This window comes from Amblyomma americanum, chromosome 1 (assembly GCF_052857255.1).
Source record: "Amblyomma americanum isolate KBUSLIRL-KWMA chromosome 1, ASM5285725v1, whole genome shotgun sequence".
Taxonomy (NCBI): domain Eukaryota; kingdom Metazoa; phylum Arthropoda; class Arachnida; order Ixodida; family Ixodidae; genus Amblyomma; species Amblyomma americanum.
The window spans coordinates 223,940,613-223,955,113 of NC_135497.1; the positions used below are offsets into that span (position 1 = coordinate 223,940,613).

General features: G+C 48.0%; 1 protein-coding gene across 1 annotated transcript in view; it reads left to right on the plus strand.

Moving 5' to 3' along the window:
* The first annotated feature begins 4,014 nt into the window (after positions 1 to 4,014).
* Positions 4,015 to 14,501, plus strand: part of LOC144114680 (extracellular matrix organizing protein FRAS1-like) — a 109,058-nt gene continuing 98,571 nt past the window's right edge. The window contains exons 1-2 of the mRNA XM_077648564.1: positions 4,015 to 4,402; positions 13,967 to 14,131. Coding sequence (XP_077504690.1) covers positions 14,044 to 14,131 — 88 coding nt within the window. The 5' untranslated portion in view covers positions 4,015 to 4,402; positions 13,967 to 14,043. The remainder of the gene's footprint in view (positions 4,403 to 13,966; positions 14,132 to 14,501) is intronic.

Here is a 14,501-nt window from a genome sequence, read left to right on the forward strand (position 1 = left end):
CAGTCTTCGCCGTCCTATGACTGGAACGAAGCGCTGCTCAGCCGATTGACTCCCCTCGAGCCTGCAGAGGCATGCACGCAGGGATGCTTTGCCGACTTCTTGGCACCTTCTCCGAACCTGACATCGCTGATAGACCTCATGAAACAGAGTACCGTATAAAAAGCCGAAACGATGTCAACGTCTATTCTGTCACCCATACAAACATGTGCCACCCGCTCTTTTTCCACTCGTGGGGAAGAACTTCAAACGATGCAAGACATGGGAGTCATTGAGAAAGTCGACCACGCAGCTGAGTAGTGCTTCCCGATGGCTGTCACAAGGAAATAGAAAAATGAGCTCGGAATATGTGTCCAGTGCCATAGGTGGGCATTTGACCTCAACAATCTGGACCTCACCTCAACCTCAAAAAGAATTTGCGGACCTCACTCAACCTCAACCTCATCAGTTGAGGTTGAGGTCTTCTTATGCGCCCTCACCTCACTTTTCCTGAGGCAACTGCTGACCTCACTCAACCTCACCTCGACCTTAAATTGTGAGGTCGAGGTCGGCTGCTCGACCTCAGGCAACAAACAAAAAGTGATTAAGAAGTTTTTCAGTAAAAAACAATTTTGAGAATCTTGTGAGACAGGAAAGGCAAAATGATGTTTCTATTATTTATTAAGATGTGTACAGACACTATTGATGCGCACGCAAAAGGAGAAGCTTATCATCTGGGATGAACCCTCAGTGAGTATATGGCTTGCGGGCAGGGGTTTCCCCGTACTCGGTTACCATCAGTACGTCGCTGAGTACTTTATATGTGTCAATATTTGGCAACCTGCTTCGTGTATACTTGTTCGTATTGGTAGCCTCTCGCTCATTCACGTACGAACCGGCAATTGACAAAGACAGCCCTTCTACACCATCTACCAGAAATTGGGAGGAGGGGAGAGGTATTCACTGAACTCTTTTCAGGCTCGAGAATAGTTACCGAATATAAAGAAACTGGTCGTCGATGTTCTTTCCAATGCGATGGTTATGCCGACTATATATATATATCAGTACATTTCAATTTTCTAGCTCTATCCTGCATAGCGATAATGCTCTTTTCAGTCTTCTGTATGCTGCCTTCGAAAGCAGTTAACAAGCTGCTACCACGTCACCTTACATTAATTATAGTTTTGCATATTTCACCGCTGTAACACCGCTATGCTGGTGCGTTCACCTCGTGTTGCGATGTTTCGGCATAATAAGCGAATTTCCGAGAAGGAACAAGGAACCGGGGACCAAAACATAGGTTTTTCTGAAGGATAAAAAAGTGAAATTATTTTTACATCTGCTTGCATTACGGACCGGGAATGTACATAATTAGTGTGAGATTCGAAATGGGAAGTCACCGATCAAAAGCTTCGACGGTGTTATACAGGTTTTTCTGGCTTCATGCTTTTTACATCAAATCAGCAGGTGTCCTTGTTAGGAACCACCTGAATCACATTCTCTCGCCTGTGCCGACTACTCCAGTTTCTGTTAAGTCAGCTTCTAATCTTCAGTAGGATCCCCTTCAATCGACTGCAAGGCAAGAGCCATGTCGTCAGCGCCGGCAACGAGCATGAACACGAAGCAGTCTTGCTTGGTGGCCATCCGCGCTGCGACGAATTATTTGCGCGCTTGTTTCTCACAAAAATGTTTCTCATGCGTTACCTGGAATTTTCACACATACGACTCTTAAACTCGTCGAATTCTAAAACAACCTCGCCGCCGCGGCGGCTCAGTGGTTATAGTGACTGACTGTTGGCTCGAAAGACGCGGGTTCGATCCCGGCTGCGGTGGTCGCATTTTGATCAAGGCGAAATTTTAGAGGCCTGTGTACAGTGCGATCTCAGTGCACGTACCCCAGGTGGTCGAAATCATCCGGAGCCCTCGACTATACGGCATCCCTCATAGCATGAGTCATTTTGGGACATTAAACCACATGAACCGAGCCATCTAAAACCTCCATAGTTGCCCTTTAGTGCATTTGAGTCCGGAGTGAAAAGAGTTCTCTCAAAACTTGAGTTCGCTTTCCGCTCCTGCTACTGTCCGTCCCTCCTTTCCTTCTCAACCAGTGGTGAACCAACGGGGCACATTTCTAAACGCCGCGAAGTATCGTGCAAAAAACCGCGGCATGGTGGCAAACTTTGCAAAGAAAATATGGTGGCGCAACGCTGCTACAAGGAACTGCAAGCAGCAGCGCTCTTGCCAGTGAGTTGTACAGTGTTGAGATTCACGCGCGATTGCATAAAGAGAATTCGCAAGTCTTGATCTAGATCCGACTCTTGCAGAGAAGTCGGATGGCACTGCGAAAGGCAAGCTTTTCAAGTCTTAATCTCAAGAAAAATTCATACATTGAGCGGGTGCGTACAGCGAGAAATCAAAATGAAACGTATTACTGGTAAGCGATACGATCAATCAAATTTCTCGCTATCATCTTCGTATTAGTGGAGCGATCATTGTCCGATTTGAATAAGGCAATGGAGCAAAGATAGTACGTAAGCAAAGACGCCCATCAAGTGCTGCTGACTTTTCTTCAATTCAAGGAGGTATAAATGCGTTTTGGTGTTAAAACACCATTCAATCACCATGTTGTTTCAGCTAACAGCACATGAAGGCAATAGAAGGCGCTTTGAAATCATTCGCACGTACGCACGTTGCACCGAAAAGCGTTCCGGTGTTTACAGCGTAAATCTGTTACAGGTAGCTCATCCGCGATGGCCTTCAGTGAGCACCTCCCCAAGCACAGTTACAACACAGCTTCGAGCGCTCCTCAGGCGCCCGTGCCTGCCTAAGAAAGTGCATACCGTGGTACAATAGCGCAGGCAGTTCGAACTGGGCGCCTTGTTCATTGCAACACCTCACCAGAGGATGTTGTGCTTGCACTGAGCTTCCTGCGCGCCTCATACACTTAGTTTCAGTTTTGTGCGTAAAAAAGCCCCGGAGGGGCTCAGTGAACGTCTTATAGTTTCAAAAACTTCTATGGCACCGCCTTTTTCGTGGCTACGCACTAACCTGTGGCACTACCCGATATATTGTGTTGATTAAAAGTTAGTAAATGTTGATTATTTAGCTATGCAATCAACGTGTCTTTTTAAACTAACTGGCGTCCGTCGTGGCTGACATTTTGTTACTGAATTATATTTTTTCTATTTACAACATAGAGTGAAGATATTGTCGGAAAATTGCGGGCTTGCAGCGGACCGCCAAAACTAGAGGTGCAACATAGCAGGCTCCTATAGGACCGAACTGCCCGAGACCGAACGCCATGCCTTCTTTTTGGAAAAAGAGATGGGGAGGTGTGCCAGATCTGACAGTTGCCACCTTTTTTCGAGATTGTTGCAGTGGCTCTAGGGGACAATGGCGTCTTCCTCTCACCAGCGCATGTCTCTAGCTCATCCCTAAAATTCGGAGGGGGGGGGGGGGGGCACTTAAGCTTTGGCTTAAGGTTCCCTTCAGCAGCCTGGGTCCTCTTTGCTCTGTAGGCCAGTGTTAACTTCGTGAAATGGACAGTTCTGCACTTCTTGCTTCGCACGTTACTTTCTGCACCGCGAACAACTGGCACGAAGAGACTGTGAGTCTCGTTGGCTCACATAAAGAGGCTGCATAGGAGGCAGCAGAACAAAAAAGGAGGAGGATTGAAACAAGGACGGGAAAGCGATGTAAATAAAACGAAAGCAAGCCTCGCCTGATTTCGTGGCTCCGTGAAAAAACTTTCCGGCTTCGCTTACTGTATAATAAACACGTCGGGCATATAGAACGGGACGAAATACGAGCTCACTGTGTAAATACATGCGTCCCAACCCAGGAGATCCCCCCGTCCCAGCCGCGATGGCAGAGAAAGGTGTTGTGTACCCCCCCTCTTTTCAGCTCCGGCCCTCTTCACGGCCACTTTCCAAACTCCGCCTTTTCAGCTCGCTGTCGCCGTTTCTCGCTTCCACCGGGGGGGAGAGGCAGAGCGGGCCACAAAAAAGTTACGCCCGTCGCGGCGCATGCACAAGCAGCAGTGCAGTCGTGCCGCCGCCTCGAGCGCGCAGGCCCCACGGACCGCAGTGGGACGACGCCGTGGTTCCTCATCGTGGCCCAAGCGCGGCGCCCTTGTTGCAACCGCCATGCGGCGTTCCGTCGTGCCGCCTCCTTGTTCGGGGCGACCGGCGGCAGACTCGAGCCGTCCAGGAGCGGGGTCCGTTTTTTATGCGCTTAGTCACACGGCACCGCCTCCCCCTCTCCGCGTCCTCCTCCTTAATCTCACGTGGAATCGCCGGCTGGCTACGCGAGCAGCAGTCGCCACTCGCAGCGCCGACGATCGCCAGCCGGCAGTGCCTTCCGCCGGTGGCCAGACACTCGTCGCCTGCCGCTGCGACCGCCGCTGCAGGCCGCCCTCCTTCGACAGGCGAGTACAGCGCTGCATTGCAATCGGTCGCCTTGGCGGCCCGCTGCTTTGCATGCCTTCCCGACGCGAAGCCACTTCTCGCATGCTAAGCTTGAGAAGGTGCGGCTGGTGACATGTGCTATAGCAGTCCCCGCGAAGTTATTTTATCATTTAGCGCACGCTGGTGTGTGTCGAAGCCGCATGAAACACTTGACACCCATAGGATACGAGTAGATGCTGCAAAATTAAGATGCTACTGCTGTCGTTTCCGGCCTCTTCCTTTCCAGTGCAGTTTCCTAGCTACTTCGACTCCTCATCGTAAAGGTGCAAACTGCTTCTGCCGAAGAATTCTGCGGAAGGTGGCAGTTTTCTCTGCTACAGTTGGTCCCTCGGAGATATGCCAAAACGAGCGGCATAGTTAGTTACAAGATCTCCACTCCCCGCAGGCGTTCACTACCTTGAACACCTGACTGATTTTTAAGTGAGCTACGAGCGTATTTCCTTGTATGCACACGCTGTTTTTTTTTAGTTTAGAAATTTGAGCGTATTTTGGTGTGTTCACAAGACGTAGACAAGCCAGTAGAGAAGTACTCAATTAACGACAGCGAGTGATTTCCACGGAAACATGGAAAACTGCAGCCGTTTGCTAACCTTGCAATAATAGCTCGAAGAAGGTGATTACGGTACGTGTTTGAAGGTCACATTTAATTTGGTGCAGCAGAATGAGATTGACAACACAAGCAGGCGATGCGGCCCTCTTTAACGACGGTTGACGCCAGACAATACTTATTAGTTGATTTAAAGTAAATAGAATTGAAAGGAAACAAGAAATAAAAAAAAACGCGCTATTACTGTCCATCTTTTTCTTCGTTCGCGTGCGATGCATGATAATGCGCAACTCAACTCGCACATTTTTATCATGGTGAGTTGCGCAGTAGGAAGGACATGCGCGTACCTACACAAGCGACTCATAGCAGAACGCGACCTAGTTTTCAGGTTTCCTTGGGGGGAAGTGTGAAGTATCACAATGATTGGATGAAATTGTCCTGCTCTCGTCACAGGCCATGTTTGTGCGACTAAAACCAGTGGAAACGACGCAGACACAGTAAATACACACCGTATGCTTCCGCTGGTTTTATTCTCGCCCAGCTCTCCAATCTACTGACTCATGTTGGTAACAGCGTCGCTCGCAGGCACTGATAATTACAAACCAGCCTGGATGTCTACGAACAGGACTACGAAAGACAAAAGGCTAGCTCATCTTCCTCTGTTTTGGTAATGCAATCTTTAGAGCGCACCACTCTAGACGAAGGTAAACCGTCGAAACAAGGCGGCGCGGTGTAGCGTCAGTACCGCTCTATCTAGAGCGGGTTTGGAAGCATGCATGCTTATGTGACACGTTAACGTGTGTGCACCGAGCACTTCGATAACGCTCCGAGATCAAAACTTGTTGTGTTCATACTTTTGATTCTACTTGTACCTATACGCCGATTGTTGACACCGGCATGCGTCGCAATAAAACTCTGCCCTTAGCCAGATGTGACCTGCGAACTTCATTTTCAAGGCACCAGCAAACAAACAAAAAGTCGGTTTTACATCGTGCATGCCACTTATGACGCATATTACATACTACGAGAAAATATTCGGCTTGCTGCTCTAATTAACTCTGACAATATATTTAAAAGCTACTGGAGGAACTGCTCAAAGCTAAACGTAATACAACCTCCTTTGTCTTAAGGGGGCAGTATTACGTGAAACTTTGGAAGTACTTTTTTTTCCTATGACAATTCATTTCTGTTCAGTACGAAAATGAGGTACCTCCACAGTCTTCAATTATGAATCCACCTTCTGCAAGTAAGCTGCACTGTGTGTATTTCTTGTGCGGCCGAAATAAACGACTTTGGTTACAGTCAAAGACACAGGAACAAAGAATACATGCAGTGTAACCATACGGTATACGTGCAAGTTTCTCGTTGGCTCTGCCACAGGCGTACAGTTTTTGAGATCTGTATGTGAGAAATTTTCCCATACATGCATCTTGACTGCATTACAGTTACCTATACCGCCAGATCTCCCCACGCGAACGGCAAATGAACATCGGTTAGACAACTGTAGTTGACACCACTTCACCACTATGCTGACAGGTTTGTAGCGACAATTAGACAAGTGCGTGCAGAGCCACGTCATGGTGTTTACTGATTGGTTTTGCCTGCTAGGAGCACATTGCGGAACACGCTTTTAAAGCCTGCTTGACAATAAAATTTATGTTTGATTGTGTTGCAATCAAACAAGAAACAAAGTTATTTCACGCAGTGCTTTTGAAGTTTACATTTTCGATAAGACTGCGTTGCGAATGAAAGGACCCCGTTCTGCAAACTAACGGCGCTTTCGAAATTAACGCTTCCGGGTGTCGATATCATGCAGTTCCTGATAAGATTCGCAGTCGGTGTATCCTAAACTGCAGCAATGGCAAGGGGATGCTTGCCAGTGGCGGGGGAGGAGGAGCTCAGCGAGAAATTGAGAAATTGTCCAAGAAAAAATGAGGGAAAGAACATTATTTTTCGACAAAGTATGTCCGAAAAATACCTTGAGCAAATAGTACTCCCCCCCCCCCCCCCCCCCCACACACACACACACCGAAAAAAAACAAACCTTACACGCCCCGTCCAAGCAGTCACCCACACATCCGCCCCCGAAGCTTGCAGAAAACCGGTCTGTTGGCTGTCTTCGTTAAGTACAGCAGAGTTATGGAAATCAGGCACTCCGTTGGACCCACGTCGTAGCTTCACAACTGGAGCGGTGCGCTCAAGCCGCCTTGCCACAGTCTGAGCCACGCATTCCGTATCGGAACCACACTACCCATCAGGAAAGCTGCATAATTCACTCCACTGTTACGGGTTCTCCACACATACCAGGAAGCTATGATCAGGAATATCAGTTCAGTCATAGCCTCCTAACGCCTCTCTTGGCGTTGAACTTTAAAACGTAGCCTTTCTCCCTCAAGCGTGAATAGAGGGAAATAGTGAGAGAGGGAGCAAAATCTGTTTCTCTCCCTTTCAGAGTGACAGCCTCATTTGTCGTGCTGACATGCAGGGCCTCATAAAGCGGCCAAGCTCGCCCGACGCTGGTGACCGCGCTAGCAGAATGTGAAACATATTATCCGTCATTCGGGCAGCGAACAGCCATTTTTATTTATTTTTATCGGCTGATCGTTATTATGGAGAGTCGGTGAGCGTAACCAACACTGCGGAGAGCTTAAGCAGCACTTGATAGATAACCCGTGCAGTGAAGCTTCGTGAGAAAAGAAGCAAAAGGGCAAGCGTTACGACGACCGCGCCCGACAGTCTGCGGAACACATGCGGACGCCCGAAGTGCTAGGCAGGCTGGTCTTGCGGCGGGAAGCACGTAAGCCCTGAACACGAAGCGGAGCGGCTGGGAAGCGTTGTTTACGTTCCCACGAGCAGCTAGCCGAGGCATCACCTTATCTCACTTTCCGGCTTCCATAGAAGAGCCTGAAAAGGATGCTTACACAAACTCCGCTGAAAAACTTCTCTGCAGGGCTCACTTCTTGCATGCAGAGAGCACGAACGAGGCCATAGTGCGTAAAAACACTGCGAGCGAGGGAAGACCTCTTTATCGCTGACGGGTTTTTCGTAGTATGCGCTGAGCATGAAGTATGTGCTTAATATGGAATGCGGGGGGGGGGGGGGGGGGAAAGAGGAATGGTTTAAGTTCCCTTTTTGTTCCACTAAAGCTCTACCAGCTGTTGAGAGTCACAAGCTCATTTTCCCAATCCAAAAACACACTTATTCAAACAAAACACGGCAGCGAAGCGACCTCAGAGTTCTGCTGGTGCGCACGATGTCGCTGGTTTGACAGCGGGTTGTCGCGGCTGTATTTCAACGCTATTCAGGCACGTGTTAAAAGACGCTCGGGTGGTTGCATTTATTCGGAGCTCTGCATAATCCATGGCCTAGCAGTGGAACATAAATATGAAGTAATTATTCTTTGTCTTTCCAATGCTAATAAAGCATTTAGGCACTGATATTCTACCATGTTATGGTAGGCCTTGAGGACCTCAAGTGAAGTTGCGAACCTTCAGCATTTTGAACCTTTGTGGTTCCTAGGCTGCAGAAATGCAGAAAAATGATTAAATTTTGAGAAATTGAAGTTGCTTAGTCATTAAAAGCCCCAGATTGGGCTAAAGGGCGAATGTCCTGAAACGAAACTGCACAAGCATGCTCTGGCCAGTCCTCTAAATTAGTAGCCTGCACTGGTATTACTGAGTACTGTTTGGCTCTGCAATAGAGTTTAAATAGGTTCCATCGCAGCAAGGATTACCCTTTGCACTAAGTCGCCTTGTAGCACACCTTTTCATATCTGCGACAGCTTGTTATCATTTGAGAAACACTTTGGAAAGTGATATATGCGCAATTCTGCGAGGATGTGATACGCTCGCGCTCTGGGAGACAAAACAAATGGCGTTAGTACTGTCTCGGTCCTATGACATATACACACAAGATTAACGCTACAACGGATCCCCGCGATCCTGCCTGCATTGCACCCCAACGGCTGTGTCAGCATGAGATGTGCCGAGGTGCCCAGTGCTTCTCCAGTGCTGGCGACGTCGCTGAAAGCTGCAGACAAGCAGCAGTGCGTGTCTTCTCGCTCAGTCCGCCTCGAGTCGATTGATCGATGCGCGTGGTGAACGACACCAACGTAAATGTGGGGTAAAAAGACTATTCCCACGTAACTGTATGCTCGTCTTATTCTTGCAGCGGCTCTAACGCGCGGTCTTACCGAGCTCTGTTTCAGCGATAGGCGGCGCTGCAATTATGACTGCATGGTATGAAGCGCAGGTATGAAGTATTGAGGGGTATTTGGAAAGGGATAATGGTGCCGGGGCTTACTCTCGGGAATGCGGTTCTGTGCTTAAGGGCAGAAGTTCAGTCGCGATTAGAAATAAATCAGACAGCTGTTTGAAGATTAGCACTAGGTGCCCACGGGAAAACGACAAACGAGGCAGTACAGGGGGATGTGGGCTGGGCATCGTTTGAAGCACAGGAAGCTCAGAGTAAAACATTATACGAAGAACGCCTGAGGAAATTGGACGATAACAGAAGGGCAGCGAAGGTATTTAAGTACCTATACAGAAAGACCGTTGACTCACAGTGGCGGAAACGAACTAGAAAGCTTAATAGTAAGTTTTCCAGACACGAGGTAGGAGGAAAAAAGAGCATTAAACGACAGGTTAAAAACGCGGAAGGTAAACATTAGATAAATTCTATGGAAAAGAAGCATAGTGTAGAATTATATAGATACTGGAAACAGCAGATCAGGAAGGAAGCGTTTTATGATAACTCAAGAGGCAGTGCCCTACTCTTTGAAGCTATATCAGGGTGTCTTAGAACGCGCAGCTATAAAATGAAATTTAACGAAGAAGATGACATATGTGCTGTGTGTGGTAAATCTGCAGAAACAATAGAACACCTCATAATAAAATGTGATGGTATCCATTCTGATGTCGATGCAGGCACAGTCACTCTTCCTGAGGCCCTAGGGTTTAGAGATAACAATAGTCATGTAAATAAATCTGCGGTGGAAATTAGCAAAAAGCGATTGGAGGATTGGTGGCTCAAAAGCAGAGAGATGATATAAGGTTCAAAGTGTAGGAAGACGAATTTAAAGAAAATGGCAAATTTAATAACTTACAACACAGATAAACGAAAATAAAGGGGAAGAAAAGCTCAGCATGGTGGCTACTGCCACCGCCCCGTTTCAAAGGGGTCGCTAGTACCTTCCATCCATCCATTCATGGTGCATAGAATACGTTATCGAATATTTCCCTAAAATGGCCAGACGTTTAGGGAAATCCCCCAAGGTGGAGTAGATTTGTAATAAGATGTAATTACTCATTGGCGTGCACCCAAGCGCAGCCATGTGGCTACAAAGGAAAGGTATACAGCTTTCTCAGAAAGTTTGCAAAGAAAAATTCGTCCTGGTCCGGGATTCGAACCGGGGCCACCGCTTCGCTGGAGCAGCCATTCTACCAACTGAGCTAACCGTCCCGGTTAAGCGCTGGTCCCGGGTTCGAACCCCGGACCAGAGCGAATTTTTCTTTAACTGCGAAGTTTCTGAGAAAGCTGTACAGCTTTCTTTTGTAGCCATATGGCTGCGCTTGGGTGGATGCCAATGAGTAATTGCTCCCTTATTACAAATCTACTCCCCTTTGGGGGATTCTCCTAAACATTTGACCAACACTGTTCCCACTTGAAGCTATTGATCAATTCGCTCTCGCCCTATCATAAGCTTGCCGTCCTGGTTAGCTCAGTTGGTAAAGAGGCTGCTCTGGTTAAGCGGTGTTCCCGGGTTCGAACCCCGGGCCAGAACGAATTTTTCTTGAACTGCGAAGTTTCTGAGAAAGCTGTACAGCTTTCTTTTGTAGCTGTATGGCTGCGCTTAGGTGGATGCCAATGAGTAATTGCTCCCTTATTACAAATCTACTCCACCTTGGGGGATTCTCCTAAACATTTGACCAACACTGTTCCCACATGGAGTTATTGATCAATTCGCTCTCGCCCTACCATAAGCTTGCCGTCCTGGTTACCTCAGTTGGTAGAGAGACTGCTCCGGTTAAGCGGTGTTCCCGGGTTCGAACCCCAGACCAGAACGAATTTTTCTTTAACTGCGAAGTTTCTGAGAAAGCTGTACAGCTTTCTTTTGTAGGCGTATGGCTGCGCTTAGGTGGATGCCAATGAGTAATTGCTGCCTTATTACAAATCTACTCCACCTTGGGGATTCTCCTAAACATTTGACCAACACTGTTCCCACTTGGAGTTATTGATCAATTCGCTCTCGCCCTACCATAAGCTTGCAGTCCTGGTTAGCTCAGTTGGTAGAGAGACTGCTCCGGTTAAGCGGTGTTCCCGGGTTCGAACCCCGGACCAGAACGAATTTTTCTTTAACTGCGAAGTTTCTGAGAAAGCTGTACAGCTTTCTTTTGTAGCTGTATGGCTGCGCTTAGGTGGATGCCAATGAGTGATTGCTCCCTTATTACAAATCTACTCCACCTTGGGGGATTCTCCTAAACATTTGACCAACACTGTTCCCACATGGAGTTATTGATCAATTCGCTCTCGCCCTACCATAAGCTTGCCGTCCTGGTTACCTCAGTTGGTAGAGAGACTGCTCCGGTTAAGCGGTGTTCCCGGGTTCGAACCCCGGACCAGAACGAATTTTTCTTTAACTGCGAAGTTTCTGAGAAAGCTGTACAGCTTTCTTTTGTAGCTGTATGGCTGCGCTTAGGTGGATGCCAATGAGTGATTGCTCCCTTATTACAAATCTACTCCACCTTGGGGGATTCTCCTAAACATTTGACCAACACTGTTCCCACTTGAAGTTATTGATCAATTCGCTCTCGCCCTGTCATAAGCTTGCCGTCCTGGTTAGCTCAGTTGGTAAAAAGGCTGCTCCGGTTAAGCGGTGTTCCCGGGTTCGAACCCCGGACCAGAACGAATTTTTCTTTAACTGCGAAGTTTCTGAGAAAGCTGTACAGCTTTCTTTTGTAGGCGTATGGCTGCGCTTAGGTGGATGCCAATGAGTAATTGCTGCCTTATTACAAATCTACTCCACCTTGGGGGGATTCTCCTAAACATTTGACCAACACTGTTCCCACTTGGAGTTATTGATCAATTCGCTCTCGCCCTACCATAAGCTTGCCGTCCTGGTTAGCTCAGTTGGTAGAGAGACTGCTCCGGTTAAGCGGTGTTCCCGGGTTCGAACCCCGGACCAGAACGAATTTTTCTTTAACTGCGAAGTTTCTGAGAAAGCTGTACAGCTTTCTTTTGTAGCCGCATGGCTGCGCTTAGGTGGATGCCAATGAGTAATTGCTGCCTTATTACAAATCTACTCCACCTTGGGGGATTCTCCTAAACATTTGACCAACACTGTTCCCACTTCGAGTTACTGATAAATTCGCTCTCGCCCTACCATAAGCTTACCGTCCCGGTTCGCTCAGTTGGTATAGAGCGACATCTCCGGTGAAGCGGTGGTCCCGGGATCGAACGCCGGATCAGGACGAATGTTTTTTTAAGTGCGAAGTTTCTGAGAAAGTTGTATAGCTTTCCTTAGTAGTCATATGGCTGCGCTTGGGTGGACGCTAATTAGTAATTAATCCGTTATTTTCCTAAAATATTATATAACGCGCGTGCGCAGCTGACCGGTTACTGCCACGAAGGCGGACACAAGAGTTCGCACACTACCTCGTAAATTCCAGTGGCGAATTTACGCTGCCAGTGCCGAATTTACGCTGTCCCTTTAACCGCCACTGATTAAACGCAACGCCATGAAAATCGCTCGACGCCATAGCCCGGAGGGCCTCCTTCAAGAGGCATTTGCCGCTTCGTTCTTGAGTTGTACCCGACTATAGATGCTGGACAGTCTTGCTTCCCAAGAGGTCGTATTCGAACTTATTTTCTGCGCTGCTTTTTTTGTTGCGTTGTGCTGCTGGAAGGATCTGAGTGCGTTACTTTTCTTTTAGTGAGAACATGTAGTGACTAAACGTGATTAAGCAGCGCGAGTACTTCTGCGTACTATCATTTTTTGTGAGCAGCAGAGCAAACACAAGTGATCATTTGAAGCGCAGTGCAGAGGATTCCATGAGAGCGAAATTGTATTTGGGTGGACTAAAACACACTCTCGCGCTGTGAATTGCACATCGTCTTCTTCATCAACTAATACTACTATCAAACTGATATTCGCGCTTTGAGCTATGTGGCGGTAGTGACAGAGAGATGTGCACTGCATGCGTTGGCGTGGTTTGGTTTGGTTTGGTTTTTTGGGGGAAAAGGAAATGGCGCGGTATCTGTCTCACATATATCGACGGACACCTGAACCGCGCCGTAAAGGAAGGGATAAAGGAGGGAATGAAAGAAGAAAAGAATATAAAGGCCCTAGCGGAGCTTGGCTTGGACAACGCTGTAACAGAAACAAGGCAGTAGAAAAATACGCGTTGGCGTTGGCAACATTGCTGCAGAAACGCGGCACTGGAGCATAGGCTGCAGGCGTACTTTGGGTAAATTGGCATTAACGATGAGAAAGTTTAAGACGCGCATAACGGGCTCCCTGGGTCAGTCGACACCTCAATAGCGCTTTTGGGTACGTAGCGGTTGTGTCCACCTGCAAAAAAAAATTCTGTGACTTCGCAAACTATTTCGTGCTTAGCAATGCTAAACCGCCGACCATTTTTTCGCAGGTGACTGACTGGCTATAACCAACCGCCAACAATAACGCTAGAGCAAAATGTTTATCTCCACTTGGTTCTGACCCCTAAACAAACGTGCACCGTTGTGGCTTCGACCGTGTGCCCGACCGTGATCACAAACTGGGGCAAAAAACGCAGTTGGAATAAAATGGGGTCATCGCAATTCTTCTGGGAACAACCATTTCATTGTGTGGAGGAACAGCACTCCACCGTAGAAGCTTATACCTTACGTTTGCAGATGTCACCTGAATGTCACGTCTCTTGCCGACAAATGAAAGGCGTCGGCATGCAACACAACTGCTCTCTCTTTTTTTTAATTGCAGAAGCGGATAGCCGACCTGAAGTTCCTGATCCTGTGCAGAATGCGTTCGTGCGATTAATTGCAGCGCCTTAAAGAGTGATGGAGTGGGCAAAAGCAGCGCAGCATCAGCGCAGCTCCCTGGTGCTGTGGCTCCTTCTACTGTCGGTGGAATTCGGCCGCTGCTCGCGTGAGTTCGCCTGGTTATAAACTTGGAACCTCTGCACGCGAAGCAGCGATGCGCTCCGCTGCAGAACACGAGTTCCCGAGACTGAATTCCGGCCACGATGGCCGCATTTCGGTGGAAGCGAAGTGCGAACCGCGCCTGTGTGCTGTGCGATGTCACAGTACGTTAAAAAAAACTCCAGGTGGTCAAAATGAATGCGGAGCCATCCACTACGACAAACCTCGTAGCAGAACGGAGGCTCGGGTCTGTCTCATCGACCGTGTTTCCTGTAGCGACCGGTTCTGTCCCTGTATGAAACTTCGGGCTAAGTTCCGTGACTAGTAAAGAAAAGCTGTCCGTAATTTTACTTCGGACTGAAGGGAACAGATTCAGT